The 27,733-nt window shown below is 40.3% G+C and overlaps 2 protein-coding genes and 1 pseudogene across 2 annotated transcripts; 1 reads left to right on the plus strand and 2 right to left on the minus strand.

Moving 5' to 3' along the window:
* Positions 1 to 22,011, plus strand: p2rx5 (purinergic receptor P2X, ligand-gated ion channel, 5). The gene is made up of 13 exons (XM_088321691.1): positions 1 to 206; positions 1,621 to 1,859; positions 4,714 to 4,864; positions 6,012 to 6,083; positions 7,314 to 7,389; positions 8,940 to 9,024; positions 9,171 to 9,251; positions 12,108 to 12,249; positions 14,017 to 14,150; positions 14,215 to 14,308; positions 14,400 to 14,465; positions 15,296 to 15,384; positions 19,287 to 22,011. Exons 2-13 carry the CDS (start codon positions 1,729 to 1,731, stop codon positions 19,525 to 19,527), a joined length of 1,362 nt encoding a protein of 453 aa, XP_088177817.1. The 5' UTR covers positions 1 to 206; positions 1,621 to 1,728; the 3' UTR covers positions 19,528 to 22,011.
* Positions 17,547 to 17,704, minus strand: LOC148349547 (U2 spliceosomal RNA; annotated as a pseudogene).
* emc6 (ER membrane protein complex subunit 6) lies at positions 22,007 to 26,588 on the minus strand. Its single transcript, XM_088321697.1, has 2 exons — positions 26,356 to 26,588; positions 22,007 to 23,560 (listed from the first exon to the last, which is right to left on the minus strand). Exon 2 carries the CDS (start codon positions 23,534 to 23,536, stop codon positions 23,204 to 23,206), a length of 333 nt encoding a protein of 110 aa, XP_088177823.1. The 5' UTR covers positions 23,537 to 23,560; positions 26,356 to 26,588; the 3' UTR covers positions 22,007 to 23,203.
* Between the last annotated feature and the right edge of the window lie 1,145 nt (positions 26,589 to 27,733).

Raw genomic sequence — 27,733 nt, forward strand, 5'->3', positions numbered from 1 at the left:
CTCACTTTTTATCTATTTTTTTATCTATTCATTCATTTGATCAACATATTTTTTCATTTATCAACTTAAATTACAGATAGTTAGGATAAGAAAGAATGACGAAAGAAGGCCATTCCACAGCCAGGCAAATTTAAGAGCTTGTATAACAATATATGTATTTGAAAAGGACCATGTTTTCAAACCAAGTCCCACTGCTATGTTCTAAAGTAAGTTCCAATGTTTTAGTACAACTGTTCCTATAAATGTTTGCTTTGAAGTATTTCACCTTCAAAGGGGGCTGTGTGTATATTTTAGCGCCTCCTAGTGGTTAAACACTCTAATTCTTCATTTAAACAAATATTAATTTGTACAACAATCAAAAATACACGAACAATTATATAAAAGTGCACTTTTTAAGTTCTTGTAGGTTGAGAAATTAGTATTAATTTGACTTAACATTTGGTTCAAAACCTAACATTTCCCTTTTAAATTTTTTTTTCCATTCTTTTCCCCCTTATCTTTCCTTTTTTATGTCCCTTTTTCTTATCGGGTATTTTTTTCCTTCATTTTTTTCCCGTTTTGTCTTTTAAAAAAGCTGGGCAAATATAGGCTACGGCACTTTGGTTACTTCGAGTGTCCACGGGTGTAAACCGTTTACTCGTTTTTTTACTTTTGTAGTATATGTATGTTTGTGGCAGCACGGCGACGCAGTGGTTAGAGCGTGTGCCGCACAGTTCTGAGGTCATGAGATCGAACCTTCCTGTTTGGTGTTTGCAGGTTCTCCCCGTGCTTGGGTGGGTTTCCTTCGGGCACTCCGGTTTCCTCCCACATTCCAAAAACATGCATGTCAGGTTAATTGGCCAATCTAAATTGTCCCTAGGTGTGAATGAGCGAGCGAATTGTCTATCCCTGTGTGCCCTGCGACTGGCTGGCAACCAGTTTAGTGTGTCCCGTGCCCACTGCCCGAAGATAACAGGGATGGGCTCAATATATATATATATATAGCTTTACTTCTGAGCGTTTCAAAACAAATTTCATGAAAGTTATATTTTTTTTCAAACAAATATGAAAAGAAATCTAACATGTAAATGTCTGTATGCATATTTATTCATAAAAGCAAATGAGAAAAATTAGATAGGTCCCGAAGCCTGAGCCCCGGCCCCCTAGCCAGATTTTTATACCCGGTGTGACCGGCCACTCCAAAAGTTTGCCCACCCTTGATCTATGTGGTCTACCGGAACACTTCTTCTGGACGTCTGGTACCGTTCCATCAGTGTCAAACTTATATCTAAATTGAGTGATGTTAAATTGTGTTGGTAATGCTTTCTTCAACTCCCTTCAAAATTTCTTTGCACTTCTACTGTGTTTTCATACTTTCAGGAGCCTTTTAGAATAAATTTCCTTTCTTCAAAGTCAATTCTGGTTGACATCACTCGGATAACTAGGTTCAGTCTATAAAAAAGAATAAATAATTGAGTTATTGGCTGCTAAAATGTGTATAGGCTACCTTTTTTGTGACACCCTACATTATATAAAGGAGGTTCCTCACTATTGAAAGAAAAAAGTGCGCACAAAGTTGAAAAATCATTTGAAAAAGGCCGTTGAATGTTTGAATTTGACACATACTCATGTTGCCTTCAGGCATGTTGGAGGACTCTTGAGTGACAGTGGTCCTGACAAGTCAACCAGCTGAGGAGGGGGACATGCACTGCCCGGTTTCGCTCCCGCACTCCCTCTCAAAACGCCGACATGGCTGGCTGGGGCGCCTTCTTCATTTCCCTCCTCAACTACAAGACGGGAAAGATTGTCATAGCAGAGAACAGAAAGCTCGGAATACTGTTTCGAATCTACCAACTGGCCGTGCTGGGATACATAATCGGGTAAGGTGCAATGGTGACTTTCCGCCCCACTATTGTGCCTTTGCATGAATTAACCTTCGACAAAGTGAATCACAAAGTTAAAAATAGTTGTGCCTGTGCAAGTCCTGTCCGGTTGCTTTACTAGTTTAAAACAGCAGAGCATGTGTTTGGGGGAGGTAATTTTATTATAGATACTTAGACTTCAAAGTGAGATGAAAGGAAACACGAGCAAGATGGTTGTGGGATGTCACCAGTGTTGGGCATGTTACTGAAAAATAAAAATTAGTTACAGTTACTTGTTACCTCAATTTTAAAAGTTACTTAGTTCCCCCTAGCAACCCTCTTCCCAGACTACTGACATCAAAAAGTAGCATGTTACTCCGAATAAAAATATTTTAGTTAAAAATTACAGCATGCATTGAAGCCGACCCCCTAAAACTGCTTAAAAAAGTAGAAAAAAAGTGAACATCAATTTGTGGAAGCAGTGAAGCCTTAATTGTTTTTGGTTCGTGCCTTCTCAAGAGTTTGCAAACGAACACTTTGCAGAGACACTCCATATACATGTTGTCTCTGGGCTTCAAACCTGTCCAAGATCTCTCTCTTAATTTCTGGGTACTGTCCAATACGTTTTTTTTCCTCCAGGTGTATTGGAAAAACATTGTACGAATAAAAAGATGAAAATTCAGCACATGCTTACACTAAATTCTCTGCTTGCGTTTGCCGCATTGATTTCTGGTTGGTTTGGAATTCCTGGAAAAGCCTCACCTCCTCCCTGCGAGTTGCTTACTTTTAGCTACTAGTGACACACGACCGAATATGTGCATATAAGCTGACACCCTGATTTGATTATTTGATTTTATAGTTGTGAATTCGGCTTGAATGCAAGTATATACGAGACGACGAGAAATTTAGCACACTCATACTCTGTGCTTAAAATGGCTCCATCATAACTATTCAGTTGTACTTTGTATGTATATATAAACACGCCCACCCTTTAAATAATATTGCAGATGGATGGGTTGCATGTCACAACGTGAATGATGCAAGAGTGTTCAGCAGTTACAGGACATTGTAATATATGATATGCATTTAATGAGAAGCGGAATAACGCAGTAACGCAACATGTAGTGTCAGGACCAGAACGGAAACAGGACCCACTCGCGTAACGTTTCTCACAAGTCCTATTAAAAGAAAGGGAAAGGGCAGCGCCCACGATCCGGGGATTGCTGGACGCTGTAAGTTGGTCGCTCTGAATCCGGAAGTGGGACTTAAGGCTAACAGGGAGCCAATGTACGATAGCTAAAATCGGCGTAATGTGATCAGACTTTCTTGTCCTAGTTAAAAGCCTCGCTGCAGCATTTTGTACCAGGTGATATACAGTAATCTGTTGGTTGTCAGCCGCCCACAAAAAGCTCATGGGTAATGGATCTGGCTTTTGTTAGATTCAGGCTTGAAAGGGGTAGCTTGTGAGAGTTGTTACATAGCGTAGCCGCAGTAGGTGGGACCTTCAGCACCGCTCTTGGGTTCTCTTCCGACACCGCCCCAGTCGCTTCCCGAACCCGATAATAATCCACGGAGGACCTGCCAGTGATCACCATTTCTTTGTGCTCTTCTGACTTTCCTCAGAGTCCGATTTGATTGATGATAAAACGAGCCGCTAAAAGCTAGCTGTCGCCATTCTTTGCTGTTTGTTTTGGTGGCTAAATTGGCTTGGGCGCCCTACCTGCTGTTTGACTGCCAGCATACACCAGCTTGTTACAGTTGTGCACGCAGACAGTCACGCCCACCCCAACACAGACACATACAACTAGCCCCTGTGATTTATTTTGCTGTCTGCTGCAGAACGCAATGCACAATACATTGGTATCAATGACAATAAAGACAATTCAAATTGAAATCCAAGAAACAGCTAACCAGCGATAAGCGAAGCTCAAAGTAGCGAGGGATTACTGTATTTGTATTTTGGTTACATTGCTGCATTTTTGGTTTGACTTTGGTTATGAAACAGTAGTCATAGAAATATGTATATGTATATTCATACTGATAAACTTTGCATTGCAGTTATTTAAAAAGAAATTGATAAAAATTGGTTGCCCAAAATATATGTGCTATATTTATTATAATTATAAACTGAATCAAGGGGTGTGGGGTTCAATAATTCTGTCCGGACCAGAACGGAAACATGACCCAATTGCGTTACGTTTCTCACAAGTTTTATTGAAGGAAAGAGGGAGGGCTGCGCCCACGATCCGGTGTTCGCTGGACGCGGGAAGCAAGTCGCTCTCGTACTCGGATTGTGATCCGAACACGGAATTGGATCTTCCGTAGCGAGCGATTGCGATGTCAGGGACGTAAAACGGTTCGGTAGCTGGGACTGGGGGAGCAAAGCATGGTCGGGGTCGGAAGCGAGTCATAAGCCAGAAAGGGAGGGTAGACGTAGTCGGGGACAAAAAAAGGTCGTAAGCCGGGACGGGAGAACAGACGTGGTCAGGAGCAAAACAGGTCGTAGCCGGAGACAGACAGGAGCAAAAACGGGACAGGTGGGAGTCAGGGTCGAAAAAGGCTTTTCTAGTATTCACTGAGGTTCGCAGACAGACTGACAACAGGGGACTGACAGGACAGGGTTCAAATCGTGACAGGGAGCCAATCAGAACCCGCGGCAATGGGCGCCAAATGAGCGGGCACCGGTGAGTCCCATTAGTAATCATGACAAATTCATTGATTGTAACATTTCCGTCAAAATATGTTAGTATTGGATCTGTATTGATTCAAACTACTTTATTTTTACATGGATTAGATCATGACCAAAATTCCCAGTATCGCCCACCTATAATAAAAACACGTCTGAATTCAGTTGTTTTCTTTCTTGTATGAGGTGGGTGTTTGTGATGAAGAAGGGCTACCAAGAAAGAGAAGAGGCCATCCAGTCGTCTGTGATCACCAAACTCAAAGGTGTCACGCTGACCAACAGCTCAGAGAGTGGCCTTCACCTGTGGAGTGCCGAGGACTACGTCATTCCGCCAAATGTACGTCTTGGAAACCTCATTTGTATCGGAATTATCCTTATTATCATTTTGTTGCTACAACAAAATTAGGGTTTCACTCCAGTTGGCAAATCGTTCAGAACCGTCTGCAACGTAGCCCCCTCTCAGTGATGGTCGTATTACTGAATAATCAGTTGCAGTTACAAGTTACGTCATTCAAAAGGTAATTGCGTTACGCCCTGATTACTGACACTCAAAAGTTGCGTGTTACTCTGAAAGTATCCAGTTACAAGTTACCGTATTTACTCACGTTGAAGTAGACCCCCAAAAAATGCTTAAAAATAGTCACATAATAGAATAAGTTGAGGCAGCAACCTGTGGAAGCTTTCATATTTCTTGGCTTTTGTAATCCTAAGAGCTTGCACTCCATATCCATTTTGTCTTTTGTCTTCAAACCACTCAAATATTTCCCTCTCCATATCTGGATAATACAAAAATAATATTGCCAATAAAAAGACCAAAGTTCAACACTCTTTTACCTAAATTCTATGCTCACTGCTCACATTTGCCTAATTGATTTTGTTGTTTCTGTATAAGGCACGCCCCCTAACATTCTTTACTGACGACACAACAAATTTGTGCATATAAACTGTCCCCCTGATTTCAGTATTTGATTTTATAGTTGTAAATACAGTTTAAATGTGAGTATATACAATAAAGAGAATATCAATATCAGTAGGGAGAAATTACTCTTACTCTGTGTTTGAGACGTTGCCACTGTAACTGTGTTCAGTTCTGCTTTGTAACTAGTTATAAACAAACCTCTCAAACATTGAGATCATCGTTGTGGTGCGGGCAATATTGGGAGTCGTATGTTACTTCACGATCAAAAAACAGTTGAAGCTGAGAAGGCCTCATATTTTATGAAATGTTTTTAAAAAGTAGCTGAGAAACACTACAAAAGTTTTATCATTAAAAAAAATTACAGTTCTAGTTACTGAGAAAAGTAATTGCGTTCCAGGAAATCGTTACTCCCAATACTGCCCCCCGTCGAGGGGAATTTTCGTAGCAGTTCTATTTCCTCGATGAGATTTAACAGGGTTGATTTTCTCTAGGTTGTGATCTGTTTAACCTTTTACCTAATGGCTCAAATTGATTTATTGTTGATTGAATTGATTGTTTTGTGCAGGGAGAGCAGGTTTTCTTCGTGGTAACAAATTACATTGAGACCCCAAATCAGAGACTGGGCTTCTGTGCTGAGGTGAGCACACACAGAATTTTAGAGAATTTGAGGACAGTATAGGCAACGACAGTTTGAAACGCAAACCATTTGCTTGCTTGGTATATTTACATTTATTGTTAATAAGAAAACTAATAATTATTCATGTGTTTCAACTCTAAATATCATTTGCTTTGTACCGTAAATTCCAACAGAGTGCACCTGATTAAAAGCCGCATGCTCAAATTTAAGAAGAAGCTGCGAAATTTTCAGTTTTGCTTTATATTGTTTACGTCACATGTTTTCAAATCATGATACCATTTAAGACGGCGATTACAAAGAAAAGCACATATTTACTACTGCGCCAAAAGAAAACGTGAATGAGGGCTGCGTCGCATAAAATGTGAGCCTTAAATTTCTGGATGACAGCGCTGAGGGCAACCATACTGTGGAGAATAGTGCCAGATTGCAACACAGACATGTCTTTGTGTTGCTGTTATTGGTGGTTGCCACTGTACCAGATCAAATTGCATTAACCTTTTATCGTTCTTTGATTAAAAGAAACCTTGATACAGGAGCGACATCTTGCTGCTATGGATACCTGAAAAACCAATATCCTCGTGAAAGACTGGACAAAAAATGTACTGGTCGTTAAAAATAGTCCAGTTTGATCAATTTGAGGCTCTGTAGTTTGTATTCTTCTTTGTGCTTTTAAACTTTTTTGGGTTTATGACATGCAGTGGTCTCCTTTAAAAAAATATTTCAAATTGTATGTTTTTGCCATTATTTGACAAGAGCAAAATATTAAAATATTTGAAAAATAAAGGGCCTAGTTTGGGAGTTAAACATACAGTCTGAAAATATGTCTGCATAATGTCACTTCTTCTGGATCATGAAGCTTTCTATTTTTTCTCAGTGTAGTTGCAACATTGCGCTCTCAGATAGACACAACTTTAATGATAAATTCTATTTAAAATTTAGTGGGACAGCTCCATCACGTTATTAGCTGTAATGTATGTTCGTGGGTCGAGATGAAAATACTGTATCATACATTTAGGTTTAGCTCCTTGGTAATCTATTTCAAATTATATTAAGTAAACACAATTTGAGACATTCTGTCTAAGGAAAACAATCACTGACACACATGCTTGTGTTTCTGTATTTTGTTTGAGATATTTTGATGAGAGTGGGACAGACAATGGTCTGCAACAGTCTAAATATTACCATGTATATATTTGCATAACCTACATTTGCTTCATTTATAAATCACAGAGCTTTAAGGTACCAAACGGACGATGCTTGAGTGATGAAGACTGCAACGAGGGAGAGGCTGTCACAGCAGGCCACGGTGAGGAACATTTTTTGTCAAGATTGTTTTGCTGAGGGAAGTGAATGGATTTACAAATAAACGGCATCAGTCTGTGGTATTGGTATGGTTAACTACTCAAGATGTTGGGTATGCACTTGGGGAAGAAAATTGTATCGGACACGGATCCAGGCCGTGGGCCGTATGTTTGACGTGCCTGCTTTAAGGGACCCTCTTGTTATATGAGATAGATAGAAAATTCTTGACCTATGAGTGTAACCTGTTACAGTTTATGTGTTTTTGCTTATTATTCCATATTTTAATGAATTATTTTTTTTTACCCCAAGGTGGCGCTAAATAATACATAAAATAAAGAAATTACTTCTCAAAATGAGAAAGAAATATCTGCCAACAGAACATGATTATTTTTGTACCATACATTCTAGATCAGTGGTCGGCAACTTATCACACGCGTGCCAGCAGGGCTTAACCAGTGGCATGCGAGCGCACAGCAAAATAATAATGATTATTTTTAAAAAATGCACATTTTTACTTGAAATTTAGACCTTTTCAGTTGCGCGCCGGGCTTTGTGTTTGAGTGTGTGTTTGCGCAGCGCCTCGCATAGGAGAGCTCCGTGTTTTTAACCAGCCAACGAAACACACGCGCGCAATAAATGAATGAATCACGATGGCTCCTCTAGCAAAAACATCTCGTTCTTTCCAGCCAGCATGGACAGACGAATGGGGCTTTGTGCAAAAAATAACCGTGCTGTTTGTACATTATGCCTCGAGAGCGTTGTACCTCGCACAGCAAGTGTTAAACGTCGTTACGAGACGAAACACATGAATTCAAGGATGAGTCTGACATGGCGAAGACATTAAAACGCGCAGTGTCCAGGTATAGCTATTTAACGCAGACCCTGAAAACTTTTTCACCGCTAAAAACACCACCACTGAAGCAAGTTATCACATTGCTCACGGCATAGCAAAGCACAGAATTCCATTTACTGATGGCGAATATTTTTAAGAAGCGTCCGCGTATGCGTTTGCGCGTATGCGTGTGTGCGCGTGTGTGTGCCTTCTGCTTTGCTGCTGTTATTTCAAGTTTTGATAGTTTCTGCAAAAAGATATCATTGATGAATGGTATAGGGGCGGTCCATATCACTTGTTTTTTGATTGTAGTTCATTGTTGATGAAGAATGGTAAATTCTTGTGGTAAAAAGTTGAAGTCATGGATGGCTACAGGTCTTTCCACTTCTTTTTCACAGTCTATTTTTAGTTTTTTGATGAACAAGAATAGTGGAAGATAAATTGGTGAGTTAAAAGATTTCAATGTATATCCATGTTGTATATTTGGACTGGTGTAAAATTACAGCTCTGTTGGATATAAAACACACTGAAAAAACACACTGGCACACTGATTTACAAGGGAATTTAAAAGTGGCCCTCCAGACCAAAAAGGTTGCTGACCCCTGTTCTAGATGAAGCTTAAACTTTGACAGCGCTACTACATTTTCGACATTTTATAACACATAATTATTGTGTTTACTCCAAGCCTCCGTCAGCCAAGGTATATGTTCTCTCTCCTTTAGGAATCAAAACAGGCTTGTGCATAAATAGCACCAGCACCTGCGAAATTCACACCTGGTGCCCTGTAGAATACAACAAAAGACCCATGTGAGCGTCTCAAGACACTTTCTATATATTGTTTTATTTATACAATATAAACAAAGCTGCCATTGCTTTTAACTAATCATCTTCCAGCCAGCTAAAATGTATTTCATAAATAAATGACTGTTCAACTTCCTATGTTTACCCTTCAGGGTGCCCTTACTGAGCGAAGCTGAAAACTTCACCGTTTACATCAAGAACTTCATCAGATTCCCAAAGTTTGAATTCTCGAAGTAAGTATTGAGAACTGGCGGTGAGTGGTGGCATTTCGTAGATTGCCAGGCATCATTCAAAAGATCAATCGGTGTACTATGAAATATATGCAGCCCGCAGATGTTTGAGATAGTTTTATGGCGCAGAGAGCTTTCTATTAATAAGGCCTGTGCATTGCATGCAAGATGCCCTTGACGGCGAGCCTAAACTGGCAGGTGTCACACGAGATGGACCCCTTTCTCTGCCACCCTTCTCGGCTTTCATGTGTTGCGGACAGATGGCATTACTCACAGCAATTACGTATGCCGTGAGCTCCTTCGAATAAAGCATGGACCTTTCTTCGGTTTCCCGACATCCTTTTTTGACGTGATGTCGGGGGATCGTAAGGGGATTGTGTTGTTATGTGTTGTTACCAAAGCCCACATTCTCTCGTAATATGGTTAAAATTAATCCAGGCATTCCAGTGATATGCTCTCAGCCCAATGACAGACATGTGTGCGGTAAAAGCTTTTTTCATGTCGTTCGGTGCCAGCCGCTCGGACTTATTACAGTGGTACCTCATCTTACGAGTTTAATTTGTTCCAGGATCAAACTCGTAGCTGGAACTGCACGTGTAACAAGCACATTTTCGCATAATGAAATAATTGGAAAAACGAATTGGTCAGCTCCCATCCTCCCAAAAGAAAACAAGTGAACCCTAAATAGCTATAAAACACATTTTCCTGATCACTAAAAACACATTCAAATAGTAATTAAACATAAGATAAAAATACAATAATAAGATAAATAAGATAATATTAACAAAATAAATTGCGAGTTTATTGTGGGTGCCGTAACAAATGTGCAGGGGAAAAAGGGGGAAGGTTTGCAAGAAGTCACAGAGATCGCATAAGTCCCAACTTATACATTGTCCCTCTATTTTATAAATTTTTCAATCATTTCACATTGTGTATGCCTTATAACAATTTTTATAAGGGAAATAAATGAAATAAAAAAAGACCAATATTGTTTTGCCCATTTCGGCTAAGCCGTCATTGTTGATTGCTAATATTGTCGCGGTATTCTATACAGTGTGTCTTGCTGTGAGTAAATAGGTGTGTTTAATAGGTTAAGTAACGCTTAATAAGGAGGATTTGAAATAATTAATAAAGGGAGCCATTGGCGGTGTCATGATTACTCATTGCACTCACCTTTGCCCGCTCGTTTGGCGCCAGCTGATGCTAGTTGCTTGATTGATTCCCCTCATATTTATACCCAGTACTCCAGTCACTCCTTGTCAGTCCGTCAGCGAAACTCTGCATACGCAAGGCAAGCACTTTGACTCTGGCTCCCGTCGGTCCCGTTTTCATCCGTATACCACTCGTCTGTTCCTGATTCCCCGTTTGTCTCCGGCTATTGACCCGTTTTGTCCTTTTGACCACGCTCTGATATCCCGCTCTGGCTAACGACCCGTTTTTGACCACCGACCACACTCTGATCCCAAGCTACGGCTATCGACCCGTTTTGCTCCGATCTCTCGCCCCGGGAAATCCCTTTCCGCATTCCGATCACGCTCCGATCCCGTGAGCTGCTTGCTTCCCACGTCCAGCGAGCACGGGGTCGCTGGCGTTTGTTTCTTCAATATTCCAATAAACTTTAAACGCCAATAAATAAACAAATAAATGAATAAATTTCCTATAAATGCGTTTGGGTCTACCATTTGTCCTGGTTCTGACAGGCGGAGGTTTACGGGTATGAGATCATTTCACGTGAACGCGCAAACCGAGTGACTAGGGCACATAGCGAGTGAAAGTGCGAAGAATGGGACGCAGCCCTAACTGTTGAGGATATGTAAGCACTTACAGTTCACTTAAAAAAAAATTACTGTAACTTTAAATAAACTTACACACAAAAGCTATTCACAGCACAATTTTTTTTAATGTTTTTGCATTCACTAGTTTGCATGGCGAACTGGACAAGTTGATGTTGCCGGTAGGAAATCACAAGCGGCAAGCAGTTTCTAATGGTAGCCTCTGGGACTGTTGTGAACTGGATTTTTCTTCGTATAGCGAGGTAGATTTTTGTTTTAAAAAGAAACTTTAAGGACTGTTTTTTGATCATATTAAAATATATTTGTTCGTGATAAGTTAATAGGTTAGTAGACAGTCAGAATAAGGAGAAAGTACATCAATGTATTTTGAACTTGCAAAGAGAATAGGAGAGAGAAAGAGAGAGAGAAATTCCTACCCGGTTTAAAAGCCCTCCCGAGTCCTTTCTTTTTTATTAAATCTACTAAGTTACACAAGCGGGCAGCACGGCGGTGCAGTGGTTAGCGCGTTCACAGTTCTGAGGTCATGAGATCGAACCTTCCTGTGTGGAGTTTGCATGTTCTCCCCGTGCTTGAGTGGGTTTGCTTTTTGTCTTAGATTTCATATCTTGTAGTATTTATTATCTGTAGGTAGGTAGATGTAGGGTTCTCCCTTAACCACTAGGGACACCACTTCCTGGTGGCGCCCATCGCTCTCCAGATCTTTATCATTTGTGCATTAGTAATAAAAAAATAAAGTTAAAGAATAAAATAAAGCAAAACAGCGACTCAATTTACTGTTTATTTTAACTCAGGGAATCTCAGTAGGTTTAATCAGATTCACTGGATTAAAAGTGTGATTTTATTAAATTCTAAATTTTATGAGTGCTGTCTACGGCTTCTGACTTAATCTTTTATTCAGTCCCTTTATCCATTTGACTCTAACGTCTCTGGAAGAGACTGTTTTATGCAAACTCATTTGTCCGTGATGTGTTGATTGTCAAGTACAAATTAAACTAAAAATAATTCACTGCCTTGGACAGCTAAGGAGGTCGAAATGACTGTGGCTGCCGTCTTTACTTATTTATAGGTCCAATGTTCTCGACGCAGCGGACGACAGCTACTTAAAAAGATGCTCATATGACCAAGCTGACCATCCGTACTGTCCTATCTTCCGGCTTGGAGACCTGGTCAGATGGACCGGACACGACTTTCATGACATGGCAGGAAAGGTACGATGCAAAGAACAAAAAGGGGCAGAAAATGCAGGTTTTTTTTTAAATGTATTGTTTGTAGCATTTTCTCTAAACCCAATTATTGTGCGGAATGCCATTTTTGCATAAGGTCAACGTATCTTGTAGCACAGGGTTGGGCAAACTACAGCCCGTGGGTCAGACCTGGCCCCTCAAGCTTTCTATTACGGCCAGCCAAACAGAAATATTTTATGAATTGGTCAAACAAAAATAGTACGACTACTAAAGAAACGTTGATTTGTTGCCGTTCTTGTCCCTCGTGTCAACATAAAAAAAATCTAGTTTTCTGGAGTGAACAAGCCCCACATTCAAATAGCTGGCTATATTTTGCTGTCCTTGTTATTTTTTGATCATGTATTCATTTTATTTATCAAGATATTCATCAAATTTCATGCAAAAAATACACTTCAGAGCTTACCGTAATATATTTTGGTTTTTCTGATGCAGATTATCAAATGCAGTGCTGAAAGTTAAATATTTTCCCTATTGAGTATTTTTAACACTGCCCACCTTAATTTAAAGACTCTGTTATGCTTCATTTACCACCGGACCTATTTGCTTTTATCTTACTTTCATCAGAGTTGTTCGGGGCAGAACACATCAGGTTCGAGGAATGGGGTGTGGGGGAGTTCTGGAAAGTGAGGTCATGCTTGTCCCAGCAGGTTATTTCAATTTCTCTTTGTCAGTGTCTTATGAAAATAGTGAAAGTTAAAGAAGGCCTGCCTCAAGTTCAAATGTTAACTCCAACCCCCAAGAACGATGAAAAAAAAGTTAATCTGAGCATACATACTTACACGCGCATCATGACTGAGCTGAATGAGGCTGCTATGAGGACACGAGCCAGGAGATGGCAGCAGAGAGTAACAAAGATCCAAGTTACGTACATAAAATACGATGTTGCCTTAATTCTGAATTTTTCAAAATCAATTTGATGAAACAGCCTATTTACTGACAAATAAAAAATGAAATGTCTGCACATGTCCATTATCCATTATCTGCACCGCTTATCCTCAGTAGGGTCGCGGGGTTGCCGAGCCCATCCAAGCTATCTTTTGGCAGTGGGTAGGGGACACTCTGAACTGGTTGCTAGCCTGTCGCACTCTGCACATGCATTTATCGTTAATTGAATATCGTCGCAGCTATTCTAGTCAAGTCATGTTTATTTGTATAGCCCTCAATTAGAAGTAGGCTTAAAGGGCTCTACAGACTATTATTACATCTATGATCTAAAACCTACATGAGGGCAAGGACAACTTGATACCTCAACATGACGAAATTAAGAAACCTTGAGAATTGACCACACGTGAGGTAACCCCCCTTTCAGGATGACCAGGCTGCAGATTGTCTGAAGATTGTCGCTGCCTAACCTTAATTATTATAGTATTTCATTTAAAATGTGTAAACCTGCAAAACATTGTATTGGAAATAACGCTGAACCTAAATGGGTTCTTGTCAAGCAGGTGATTACTTCCCCTTCCAAGCCAATAGAATATCTTTCACAAACTTCTGATAATAAGGAAAAATGAACAATTAAACCTAATCTGTAACACTCTAGAAGGGTCTGGCAGGAAGTAAAAGAAACCTGCAAAACTTCCAAGTTCATATGAAACTGTATCCCGTAGATTTGAATTTTTTTCCACCAATGGGCTAATTTTCTTTTTGTTCACCATCCACTTTATCTGTTTATCCTTTCCTTTTTACAAAATATATGATTCTTTTCTGATTTCTTTCCTTTTTTGTCTTTAGGGTGGGTCTGTCGGTATCCTAATAGAGTGGTACTGTGATTTGGATAAGGACTACTCGAAGTGTAATCCGCAGTACACTTTCACCCGTTTGGACATGAACTTGAACAGCTCTGTCACCTCAGGATACAACTTCCGGTATGTCACCTCGATCCTCCCACTTACTGTTCTCACTCAAATTTCCGATGTGATTGCTTTGCAGTTACGCCAGATACTACAAGGATCAAAACGGTGAAACAGTTCGCACTTTATACAAAGTCTATGGAATTCGCTTTGACATCATGATCAATGGCAAGGTGATGGAGAATTGAAAACAAAACAGAATTCATATACTGTAATGTTCAACTCACTGAACTGAATGTTTCTTGTTTCATTTGTCCCTTAAAGGCAGGAAAATTCAACATTATTCCTACACTCATTTCCATTGGTTCCGGGGTTGCTCTTATCGGAATAGTGAGTTCTGCTGTCGTTGAAGTTATAATAACACTTTCACACTCCACACACCCAATCACACACACTTCTACTCTTGTCAGGACCAGAACGAAAACAGGACCCAATTGCGTAACGTTTACCACAAGTTTTATTGAAGGAAAGAGGAAGGGCTGCACCCACGATCCGGTGTTCGCTGGACGCGGGAGGCAAGTTGCTCTTGTACTCGGATTCTGATCCGAATATAGAAGTGGATCTTCCGTAGCGAGCGATGGAGTGTCAGGGACGGAAAAACTGGTCGGTAGCCGGGACTGGGAGAGCAAAGCGTGGTCGGGGTCGGAAATGAGTCGTAAGCCAGGACGGGAGAGTAGACGTGGTTGGGATCAAAAATGGGTCGTAAGCTGGGACTGGAGAGCGTACGTGGTCGGGATCAAAATAGGTCGTAGCCAGAGACAAACGGGAGCAAAAACGGGACAGGCGGGATTCAGGGTCGAAAAAGGCTTGCCATGTAAAAACAGAGGTTCACAGATGGACTGACAACAGGGGATTGACAGGACTGGGTTTAAATAGGGACAGGGAGCCAATCAGAGCCCGCAGCGGTTGGCGCCAAATGAGCGGGCACAGGTGATTCACATCAGTAATTATGACAGAAAGCCAGGTATTGGAATACTAAAGTCCTGCAATATTTCAGTTCATTTGTAATGAATCCAGAACATATACATTTTTTTTTACTTGCATTGCAAAAAATATCTAACTTCATCACAATTTTCTGAGACACCCCCATGTATTGTACACAAACACACATACACACTCTTCGGTTTTTTTCCCCTGAAATATCAAAATTCTCCTTCTAGGGAGTCTTCGTATGTGATATGATCATGCTTTACATGATGAACACCAGCTCCTTCTATCGAAACAAGAAATTTGAGATCATCAATTTCAAGTAAGGTTCATTCTTTTTATGGGTGCTTTCGTGGTGTGGGGCAGCAATGTTTTACTGCATGGAAATTTTCACTCAGTACTTTTATGTGCTTGTCATAATAGCATTCTACGATTGGATATTATTTTCCACACATTCTTTTCATAGACAGAACTATTTTTATCGAAATAATAAGTAACTTAGTCTTTCATATAGTGTTACATTATCTGAAAAAATGTTACAAGGGCCAGTTTTTGGTGTTATAGATAACAATCCAAGTAAAAGAGACAATGTGTATTATTTACCACCTCCTAGTCAGGTCAAGTCATTTTTATTTGTATACCCCTTAATCACAAAGAGTCTCAAAGGGCTGTACAGGTTATTTTTTCAGACTATTATTACACCATCCCCTAAACTGAAACCAACATGAGGGCAAACTCAAAAACCTCAACATGAGGAAAATGAAAAAAACGCACATTTGGTAATCCCCCTTTCAGGATGACCAGGCTGCAATGGATGTTGCAATTACAAATAATACAGATATTGTCAACAAAAATATAGGTTATTCATATGCTGTAGAGTAGAAGTGTGTTTTAAGCTTAGATTTAAACATGTGGTAATAATAAAAAAAATATTAGCAAAAAAATATATTTTGTTGAACTTTGAGATGTCATAGATTTGTATTCTTTCTTGTGCTTTTTAGCACTTGTTTTGGTTGCAAGACACAATACAGCAGGGATCTTCAATGTGATGCCCGTGGGCACCAGGTAGCCCCCGAGACCACCTGAGTAGCCTGAGGCAGTGTTTTTCTACCAGTGTGCCATGAGACCGTGTCTAGTGTGCCGCTGGAATTTGCCCAATTTTATCCTTCCAAAAAAATCAGGCCATTATTCAGTATTTTTGTCACAAACCAGGAACTGAGACGGGACCCAGTTGCGTTTGTTTTACTCAGTTTTATTTAGAAGGAGGAAAGGACTTGCACCCACGATCCGGGGATCGTCGGTCACGGGTAGCTGATCGCTGGGAACGCGGAAGTGGCACTTCCGTGTTGAGCGCTGGCGATGTCGAGAGCGAGGAAAAACAGGTCGATGGCCGGGACGGAGGAGCAAAACATAAACGGGTTCAGAAAAAAGGTCGGCAACGGGAATCAGACATAACAACAGGGCAGGATAGAGTCAGGAGTCACAAAAGTTTGCCTAGCGTGTAGGGCAGGTTCAAGAACGATCTGACGAGTGTTGTCAGGAAGGCGGGGGTTTAAAAAAGAGGAAGCAGCCGATCAGCGTCCGCGGCTTTTGGCGCCAACTGAGCAGACTCAGGTGTCCCGCATCAGTAATCATGACAATTTTTGCTATCTTCAGACGAGGAACTGTAATAGTCATCCATAGCAGTAGGTGGCAGTAGATTTTTATATACTTTTTATACTAATTATCTGCTCTTGAGGTAGCACAGTACATTTAATAACTTAATTTGTTTAACAAAGCGGTTTCAAATTGCACTGTAAAAAATAAAAAAAATAAAGCACGTCATTGTTTTGTATTTTACGTATTATTTTCTTCTTTTTATATACTATTTACCTGCTTATGAGGTAGTACAGTGAAATATTTGACATGACTTCATTTTCAAACATTTTCGACGGACGGTGTGCCTCGGAACTTTTTTATAGATAAAAGTGTACCTTGGTCCAAAAAGGGTTGAAAAACACTGGCCTGAGGAATGGTTCTGAAAATATATCATAGCTGATTGTGATTTTCTAGGAATTGTGATCTTTAACTGGCAAGATGTTTAGTGGTTGACTGAGCATATTTTAACCCCTAATAATTACAACTTGGTATAACATGGTAATAACATAGTACAGTATTTTCTGGACTATAAGGCGCACCCCCAAACTGGCCAGAGATTTGACCGTGTGCCTTATTATATTACCGGATAGCAATAGTATGAACACCAGATTTTGAACACCAGGGACATGGATGGGAGTTAACGATCACATTTAATTGGATGCAAGTGGAATCAAAGATGGATGTCAGGGAGGGGGGGGGTTTTAAGGGTTATTGATCTATCTTCGTTATTCATTATCCATTATCCGTTATCGGTCAGTTCATAATACGCTACAAAGCCTAGGAGACACTTACTCTCAGCCAAAAGGCCAAGCTAAGGTCCTAGCCCTAAAGCCTTGCTGCGATCATTGCGAATGCACCGTTCCCGGAGGTACTGCAATACCGGGCCGATGCGTGGAGTGGACAGAGCAAGCTCATATTCCATCTCCGAAATGCAAAAATCAAAGATAGTGACTTCATAGAAAGTACACAAAAGGCCAAGCTAAAGACTTAAAAGGCCAAGCTAAGGCCAGATTAAGGTCCTAGCAGGCCAAGTTAAGGTCCTAGCAGTCCAAAAACGACGGCCGGCAACTTAATGATCATGAGGAGAGCATCAGATCCTACCCACTGGACCACTAGGGTTACAGACAACACATAAATAGGCATTAGGTCTTATCTCAGTATCAAGTTATTCTTAGTCAGGGTACCAGATATGTTAGAAAATGAGAAAACAAAATGATCAAAAATGTTTTGAATATGTTCAGCTCCAGCTCATTTATAGCCTTCAAGAAGAACTAAATGTTTGCCATAACGCCTTTCTCAGGCTTCGTAGGGCAGTTGTTAGCACATTTGCTTAAAATGCAAAAAGTCCCAGGTTTGAGACCGGGTGGAAACATTTCTCCGACCAGTTCTAGGTGTTCCGTGCCCACTGATTGAAGATAGCTGGGATGGGCTCCAGCATCCCTGCCACCTTACTGAGGATAAGAGTCGCAGATAACGGATGAATACCTTTCTCTTCATTCAATTCAAATGCTCATTCTTACAGACTTTACGATACTGTATTTCATTGCTCCTCAACGTTTTCTGTAACACAGACTGGTTTAATGTCTAACAATATTCTCCCGATACGGAGGACAAAAGGAAAGTTTTAAAAAGGATTCAAAGCAGGAAAATGATCCTCATTTAGAATCATTTAATTTTATTAATGGCTCCAAAACATTTTGCATCGTCTATCTGCCACGACCAGAACAGAAGTAGGACCCAGATGCGTAACGTTACTCACAAGTTTATTGAAATATAGAGGAAAGGCAGCGCCAGCGATCCGGTACTCGCTGGACGCGGGAAGCAAGTGTTCCGAATGCGGAAGTGGATCTTCAGGAGCGGGAGATTGTAGCGTAGTTAGACGGCAAAACAGATCATTAGCTGGGACGGGAGATCAGAACGTGGTCGGGGTCGAAAAAAACGGGTCGTTAGCGGGGACGGGAGATGAAAACGAGGTTGGGGTCAAAAAACGGGTCGTAGAAGGAGACAAACGGGGAAATCAGGAACGGACGAGTGGAAAACTGGTGACAAAACGGGACCGATGGGAGTCAGAGTCAAAAATGCTTGCCTTGTGAAAACAGAGGTTTGCTGATGGACTGACAACAGGCGAGTGAAAGGACTGAGCTTAAGTAGGACGGGGAATCAGGTAACCAGCAGCAGCTGGCGCAAAACGTGCGGGCACAGGTGAGTGTAGTGAGTAATTATGACACTGTCACTGACAGAAGAATCAGTCCCTCAAATCTTAGCACTTTGTGTTCCTAAATGCCAATATTCAGTAGAGACTAATGATATTTTTGTTTACATTCGAATAAATTTGAATTTCTATTGTGCGTGTTTTAATAAATAAGGGAGACAGGCCCCCGCCATTTAGTGTGGAAAATTCTGCAATAACCTATTATTTTCGAAATGCATATCAAACTGGTAGCCCTCGCGCTAATCAGTAACCAAAAAGTAACTAGAGGTTGACGACCCCTGCAATACAGTGACATCAATATGTCAAAAATACACACTGTATCTTAAAAAGTTGATGTTCTTCCATGTTAAAAATTATTTGTTTACTGATACCAGGAAAGAGCGGAACACCATCAGAATAAAGAAAATGCGAGAAAGAGAAAGAAGATCCCGGAAATTAACGTCAGCGAAAGAAACAGCAAACTCTGTGAAAATGTCAGATGACATTGAAGTCATGGAGGGTCAGGACAAGCCCAACGAGGACAAGCGAGGTCCGACCGTTCCACGCAACACAGGCCAACGCTACGCCCTCTCGCCACAGGTTGTGGAACCAAAGCATCATATCACTTTTGCTTAACACAAATGAACAAAAGGGACAGAAGTTGATGTGCAGCGATGTTCTAGAGCAGGGTTGGGCAAACTTTTGGAGGTGAGAGCCACTTTGGTTTGAAAAAATGTGCACGGAGCCCGGACCGGGGGAAGTAAAAAAATGGCTGATCCATGTATCCAATTCTGTTTATGCCGATAGAGAGTCTTAAATCGTATAGCTCGGCAATACATGAGGAAAAAAAGATAACATAGCCAGTTATCTTTCATTATTTATTTGTTTATAAAGGGACCATTTCATCCAATTGGTCTTGAAACATTCAACATATACGAATTAAATATAGATTTTTACACATTAAAAATGTAACAGTAGTAACAAAGTAATATCCCCTTTTTAAGGCACTAAAATTTGATCATTTGCAGCGAAAAATTCAATGTAATAGCGCTACTTCAGAGGTGTTTTATTGCATGAAATCGGACATCTTGATAAATTAAATTGATATTAAAAAAGAAAGTACAGAAAAATGTAGCGGGCTATTTTAATGTTGGCCATAAGCACAATGAAAACTATAGTTTTTATGGGGGCACACGAAGGGAAACACCATAGGAAAGACACCAAATTAACAGCACATTTTAATTAGTACTTTTTTAACATACAGCATATGTTAGCAACATATGATTGATTTAGTAATTCTAAAGTGTTTTTCTGCTTTGTATTTTCATATAAAATTGTTTACCTGAATTTCGAAACTCAATTTGTGATCTAACAGTGTTAGATTTAATTTCTACTACAGAAGGATGCTAAAGCTTCTTTAAACTTCTGCTAAGACACCGAGGTTCTATTCTTTAAAAATCATCAGAATGTTAACATTTGTTTCTTCGAACGTTCTCTGGTTGATAAATGGTCGTCTGTTGCGCTTAAGTTTGGTGACCTCCAGTGCACATATTTAAAACTGCAGGTCATTGTTTGATGGGGATGCGGCTCATTTATCTCGTGTGCTCATCTCAGCTTTGTCTCATGAGCCAGATTAAAAGCAGTTTGTCAGCCTGATCTGACCTGCGGGATGTAGTTTGCCCACCCCTTGTTCTCGCGGCAGAACTCGAAAGTCGGCTGCTGGATTTGCACCAGCTCACATACTAGTATTGACGATTGGGCTTTGGCACCCTCGAACGGACAACTGGGGCATTACAGTGAAAGCACCACATTGCAACGCAAACTGCAACACTAAGCATGTCTCAGGTGAGTGACACACACTGACTTGATAAAGTTGTTCCTGATAACAGGAAGGTCTACTTGGAATTTTTAGTTTGAACTGCTGTCCAAACAACGACTATTGAATTTGTTTAAAAGAGGCATGTCAAACATATGGCCCACGGGCCGGTGGTTTAATCCGTCGTGAATTTCTGCGTATGTCAATATAAGAAACAACTCCCTAGCTCATTTCTATCAAAGGTTGTGATTTTTTTTTTATCAATTCAGATACTAACCAAATGTGCCTCCTTACCACTAGAGGGCAGTAAAGGTGTAAAACAGCTGAGGTGGAGCAAAAGTTCCATCCATGTTTGGGACTTCTTTGTGAACAGGTGTTCTCGGTGATGAACAATCATAACACAAAGCATCGCTGAAGGTTGAGGAACAAACACGTGGCATTGTTAAATGTATTACTACTCGGGATCTGACTCCTTATATTGATGAAATTGTAAAGTCTCAAAAGCCAGCAGCAGCAAGTAGTCTGCAAGAATGCAGTGAGATAAGGAGGATAAAGGTGTAATGGCACATTTGTTTATACAGATCAGTAAAAATAAGATTTGTCTGGTTTCAGGATAAAAACAAAAGCAGGAAAGAGGTCTAAATATAGTGGAAGCTAGAGCTCTTGTTGGTGATAGGAATGGGTGGAGATGTGTTGTAAAAAGAATAGTGGGATGTTTAAACGCGTTCTAGGGGATGGGCAGGCCACTCGTATGATGCGGCAGGGGTAAACCAGTGAAAGTTGTTGAACTGAAGAGTGTGTTGTGTCACCCTGACCCGAGTGACATGGGCGCTTTCTTGTGTCCCGTTTCATCTGGAGTGACGAAAGCATGACCAACTTGGGTGTCGAGGTGCTTAACTTGTTTAGGCACTTGGGTTGGCCATGGTCCAAAAATGTTTGTGTGCGTTTTTTGCTACTTTTCCCCTTTTTATCTTCTTTAGTTGTGTATGTGTTTGTCTAGCTGTCGGTCACCCTTCTCGAGGAATATGACCAGGGTAGATAGACATTTGTTTTACTGATCCATCCCCTAAGCCAAACTGAGTTTGACATGCCTGATTTAAAACCTTGAGACACAAATCAGATTTACCCAGCATCAACTTCAATTACGCCATTTTTTGTCATAAAACCATCAAGTCTTGTACTACTTCCTTCTGTTCAGATGTGTATTCCTATTTATTTAAAAAAAAAAAAAAAAAGGTCTTATTGCTGCAAATGAATGTATGCCGTCTTGACAGCGAGTAAAAATAAAGTACTTGTAAATGCAAGAGGTATTTATTCAAATTAGTACATAATCACATTTAGTTGTATTGGACTAAAGGTAGTGCACGTAAAAGTGCATCATCAAGTAGTTACACCTTTTTATTGGTGGGGGGAGGGGGGGTTCTTGTGTGCTACAGTCTGTCACATAATAAACCCAAATATAATCCTGGGAGAGATTATAAATGAGAAAACACAAGTTAATAAAAATGTACCGTATTTTCCAGACACTAAGGCACACCCCGAAAACCCCAAAGTGGCCAGAAAATTTAACGTGTGACTTGTATGCGGAAAAAATTTGAAATCCGTTTCCATATTTGTGCACAATCGCATAACAAAATGCAGCAACTGGAATCGAACTCGACATCAAAATTAAGAGCACGGAATCCTATCTACCAGGCCGCTAGAGGCACGGATGGTGGTTGCAACTTGAAATGAACCCGGATCGCTAGACCATAAGAAATAGAGACAACACATGAAAAGGCATTAGTTCCTTTATCAAACTAAGCATCGTGACAAACATTTTTAATAGGTGAAGCTATGTATTTATATTTTTCAAGCCTACTGAATTACTTCCCACAATGTATTCCTCTTCATTCAAATCAGAACAACAAAATTACTTTTCACAGTGGGTTTCTTTTCATTCAGTTCCGAATCTTGTGCGAGTCAGTGACGCAATAATTTCATTCTCTGGTACCCGACCTTTTCTGTACAAAGGACTGGAGTCTTGCGGCCCTCTGAATGAACCTCAACAATTTGGCATTGCAACATAATGTCTTTTCATGTGCCGTACGTGTCCCTAGGCGTCAAGTGGATAATATCTGGCGCACTTCCATCACAATTCGGGTTCGATTCCCGTTACACCCAGTGTTATGCAATTGTGATCAGTCATCCGACTGAAGTGTCAGTGCACAAATCTGGTACTTTATTTTTTGAGTGCAACCCTCGCCCTTACTCCAGTTCCAATTCCGGAGCCTTATAGTCCAGTGAGCCATAGAAATGAAAAAAAAAATATATCAAAATAATTTTTGGGTGGTGTGCCTTATAATCCAGTACGCCTTGTAGTGCGGAAAATACAGTATTACCAATTGTGTGAGTACAGAAACCATTGCATCAGCAGTTCTTAGTGGAACAATATTAAAACCTACTTTGGGCTCATCTACAGCTCAAACATCAACACAATTAGTTCTGAGGTTCATTCTAGTACACATGCACCATTCCATAAAGGAAAGTCCAGAAGAGGACGTAGGTGAAAAGACCTCCGACCAGGCCGCCGGTGAAGAGCAGTCGTCTGGATTTAAAGCACTTTTTCCATCGTCGTCCGGCCTTGAGAATGAGCAGCAGAGACAAAAGGAACGAGGCCAAAAAGTAAAAGATGAAGCCATAGAGTCCAGTCAGGCCCAGGATACCGGCGGTCGCCCCGGACAGCGCAGAGACCGAAGTGCGGCAATAGTCCAGCACGGCGGCGTTTCCCCTTACGGCAATTTCGCTGATGAACTGTGGCCCCTCGCGTTTAGCGACCACGGCTGCCATCTCGGTTCTGGTCAAGGCAAGATTCTGCAGACGGCAAACAATCCATTTTTCAATTTTAGATTATACATGCAAAACTGGATGCTGAGGAGTTTAACACTTTGAAATCTTTATAGTCAAGTACATGTTCACTGAAGTGGATAGACAGCATTTTCCAGACTCTAAGGCGCGTGCAAAAAACCCAAATGGATCTTATAATCTGGTGCGCCTTACAGAAAAATTTGGAAATGGGTGTATTATTGTATATGTGCAATTATTGGTCAGTCGATATTTATCGGCTCCCACGACCGCATAACATTGGTGGCAAAGGTGATCGAACCCGGACAATGACAGTCCCAACCACCAAGCCAATAGGAACATAGATGACGTAGCAAAAAGGAGAACATACCACATCATCACACTATCATTTGTCACAGTAGAGAAACAAGCGTTAGAGAAATGAGAAAACAGAAATAAAAAATCTTTAAAAATCTTGTCTCATTATTCTCAGCTCAAACTAAGCTTTGTAAGTGACAAACGTTGAATATGTGCAGTAGGGCTGCATGATTGGCCGAAATCTAATCATGAGTGCGACATGCCGTAGTGTGATTGCGTAATCGCAAGACACTGCATTTTTTTCTAGGAATTATAGTTCTGTGTTAGTGATCTTTTACCCCTTTATTATTTGAGTGATGGGAGTGTATAGCCAACAGGAATTGTTACAGTTTGGGTTATTTATCAGCGTTGGCCAATTTTTAACGGCACTCGCCGATAAAGGCGAGACAAAGTTTGGTAGCAGCACGCTATAAGAGCCAGAGCAGTCTTTAACATTAGAAAAGAGATTTTCTGCCCCCGGCCACCATCTCTTGGACCGGTTGCCCTCTGGTAGGTGCGACAGGTCCTTCAAAACTGGGACAAACAAGCTCAAGGACAGCCTCTTCTCTAAGGGCAACACTACCCTAAACAGACACACAAAAATGTGAAAACACATCTTTTTTCCCCCCTTCCTTTTTTGTTGTTGCTAAATAAAACTCGAAATGTATATTATTGCACAAAATTGTGAATATATATCTTGTGACTTATTTGGTGGTTTTTAACTGTTGGTGCTAAATGTTATTGCACTATTGTTACGATGCACTTTTCTTTTTCATTATTATAACTTAGCACTACATTGTAATTTTTTTTTTGCCTATTCATCCTGATAGTCTTATATTTTTTTCTCTTAAAAGTCTTAAATACATCTTTTACGCTGGATTGCTATGTCTTATCTTATTGCATACAATGTTTCACAACATTGCTACCAATGACAATAATGAAAAGTCAATTCATTGCTTCAAACAGCCCCGTGTGGGGTGACATGAAATCCATTACCTTTTCGTGTGTCTGCTGCATCTCTTAATAGTGTAGTGGATAGGATCAGGCACTCTCTCCGTCACAATGCGGGTTTGAATCCTGTTGCATCCAATTTTTGCAATCGTGATCAGCGATAAATTACAACTGATCAACCAATGCACAAAAACTATGTTAATTTTTACAGCAACCTAAGCTCTTACTTCAGTTTGAATTCTATGCGCCTTATAGTCTGGTGCACCCTATGTATGAAAGGCAAATTTTTGAGGGGTGCACCATATAATTCAATACACCTCCTAATGCAGATAATGAATTTATTCTGTTTGTGTCAAATATACCTAATGGCAATGATATTCAATCTTAGTTTGGTCATAACACATTTTTCATTTTGTTGCATTAGCTCACTTAACCTATAGGATTGTACTGGCTTGTAAATTGTCAGTACAGTACATTGAGTTTTGTTTTGAGATCGTTTTTGTTGCACTCCTGTGTATATGTCAATGCCAATTTATTTAAGATTGACTGCTGCGGTAGTTCATTAAGATTAACAGCAGAGGACATAGTCCGCAAACGTGCGTTTTAATCGCAGCACAATGTGTTACTTATCTGTACTTGACATTTCCCCGATGGTTTTTACTTTGAGAAATGGTCGTAAATTATATGAATTTTATGGATTTCAAGGTCGATGTGGCTTGTACAAAAACAATCAGGTCCACTCTTGAGTCCAGAATTGACGGCACTTGGAAAAACTCCTGCAATTTGTTCCATTTTACTACCTGGCATGTTTTCTTCTTGCTTATTAACTAATCTTGGCTGGACGCCCAGTTTGGGGAATGTAGAATGGTGCCACATTTGCTCCAAATAATGATTTGTTTTTTCTTTGGTTAGAGTTTTAAACCATATTCTAAATGATCACTCTGCACTTTGTGCTGCAAGAGTGACCACAAAAATCACACAGAAAACTACTTGAGCATAAATAATTCGTGTTTGGAGGAGTGTGTAATTCGCATGCATTTGCTTCTCAACGCAGGCATATCTAATACAACCTAACACTTGGATCTATAACCAATTATTTTTACTTAACCTCTTCAATTAATTTTAGACTGTATTAGCGTGTTGTATTAGTCACAAGAAAGGCATTTGTAATTGTGTGACTTCTTTAATTACACTGTAAAACTTTCTTTCTGCCTTGATATTTCAGGTAAATGTATGGTAAGTTTAAACCTCATTTGGACTGTAATTCAGTATATACGTGAAAATTAAATACGTGTGTTTGTATCCACAAGTATCATGAAAGGATATGCATCTATATTGAGCATCAAAAATGGTAGAAATTCCCATTAAGATATTAAATAAATGCACGAATTTATCATAAATGATGAGGAAAATAGTCGACATCCGCGCACTGCACAAGCATCGCTAGCCCCACCGTGCTAACGCTGCGTAATGCTAACTCTGTGTAGTGCTAATGCTAACTGCAGTGTGACACTTACCGGGATAACGAAAGGCTTCTTGTCTCTTCGCAGCGTATTCACTGACACATCGTGCGGAAATTATTGTTCAATCAACGTAAGCGTCGCGAAGCTGCTGCAACGAAATACACACTTGTTCTTTTATCCGTCAGGAAACAGTATTGAATGATGATCAGTCACCAGCCATGCTATTTCGCAATGGATTGTGGGACACAGGGGAAAGGGCCCATGACTAGTGATGGGCCGTTCGAGAACGAAACGGCTTTACAAGCTAGCTCGTTGAATTGATCAACGCTATCCGGCTCACTTGAAAATCTCTCTCTCTCTCTCTCTCTCTCTCTCTCTCTCTCTCTCTCTCTCTCTCTCTCTCTCTCTCTCTCTCTCTCTCTCTCTCTCTCTCTCTCTCTCTCTCTCTCTCTCTCTCTCTCTTTCATGCTCCCTCTCTTGCTCTCTCTCTCTCTCTCGCCCACTTTCTCATCTCTCTCCCTAGCTAGGTTACCCTTCCTTTCACTTTTTTCATTTTCTCTCTCCCACCCCCCTCTCTCTCTCACAAACTCTCTCTCGCTCTCTTCTCGCTCTTGCTCTATCTCCCTATCTCTGTTTCCCTTCCTTTCACTTTTTTCATTTTCTCTCTTTCTGTCTTTCCCTCTCTCTCTCTCTCTCTCTCTCTCTCTCTCTCTCTTCTCTCTCTCTCTCTCTCTCTCTCTCTCTCTATATATATATATATATATATATATATATATATATATATATATTTTTTTTTTTTTCTCTTTCTCTCTCTCCCTCTCTTTTGCCCTCTTTCTCTCTCCCTATCTCTCTCTCTCTTTTATTTCTCTCTCTCTTTCTCTGTTTCGCTCTTTCCCTTTCTCTTTTTACATATTTATTTTTAGCTCTTACTCTCTCTCTCTCTCCTTCTCTCTCTCTCTCTCTCTCTCTCTCTCTCTCTCTCTCTCTCTTTTTCTCTCTTCCTCTGAAGTCAATTGTGACAGGTCAATATGAGTGGCGTGTTTTCTATGTTATTTTGCTTAGTATAAATATTAAGTCCACTGTATATTGAAACAATACATGTTTTTGTAATATAGTAGCATAATCAATTTTTAAAACAAATATATTTGGTGTTTTTTTCCATTGTTAGTTGTAACCTATCAGTACAAACAAGAAATCTCTAAAGAACCCTTTAGGAGCCAAAAGAGGCGAAATTCTCATGACTATCCACAACTCCAGACTCCAGTCACAGGAAAGCTTAAATTCATCCCAAGGTGGAATGTAGGATTTTTCTTTACTGTGGGAAGAATAATTGAAAATGTGAAACTGATCAACAACAAAGTACAGCTAAAGTACAGTACTACAACAGTGACTTCAGTGAGTGAGTACATCCAGAGGAGTGCAGTAATGCCTT

Source organism: Urocampus carinirostris, chromosome 17 (genome assembly GCF_059441175.1).
Source record: "Urocampus carinirostris isolate Australia breed hairy pipefish chromosome 17, RoL_Ucar_1.0, whole genome shotgun sequence".
In the NCBI taxonomy this organism is placed as follows: domain Eukaryota; kingdom Metazoa; phylum Chordata; class Actinopteri; order Syngnathiformes; family Syngnathidae; genus Urocampus; species Urocampus carinirostris.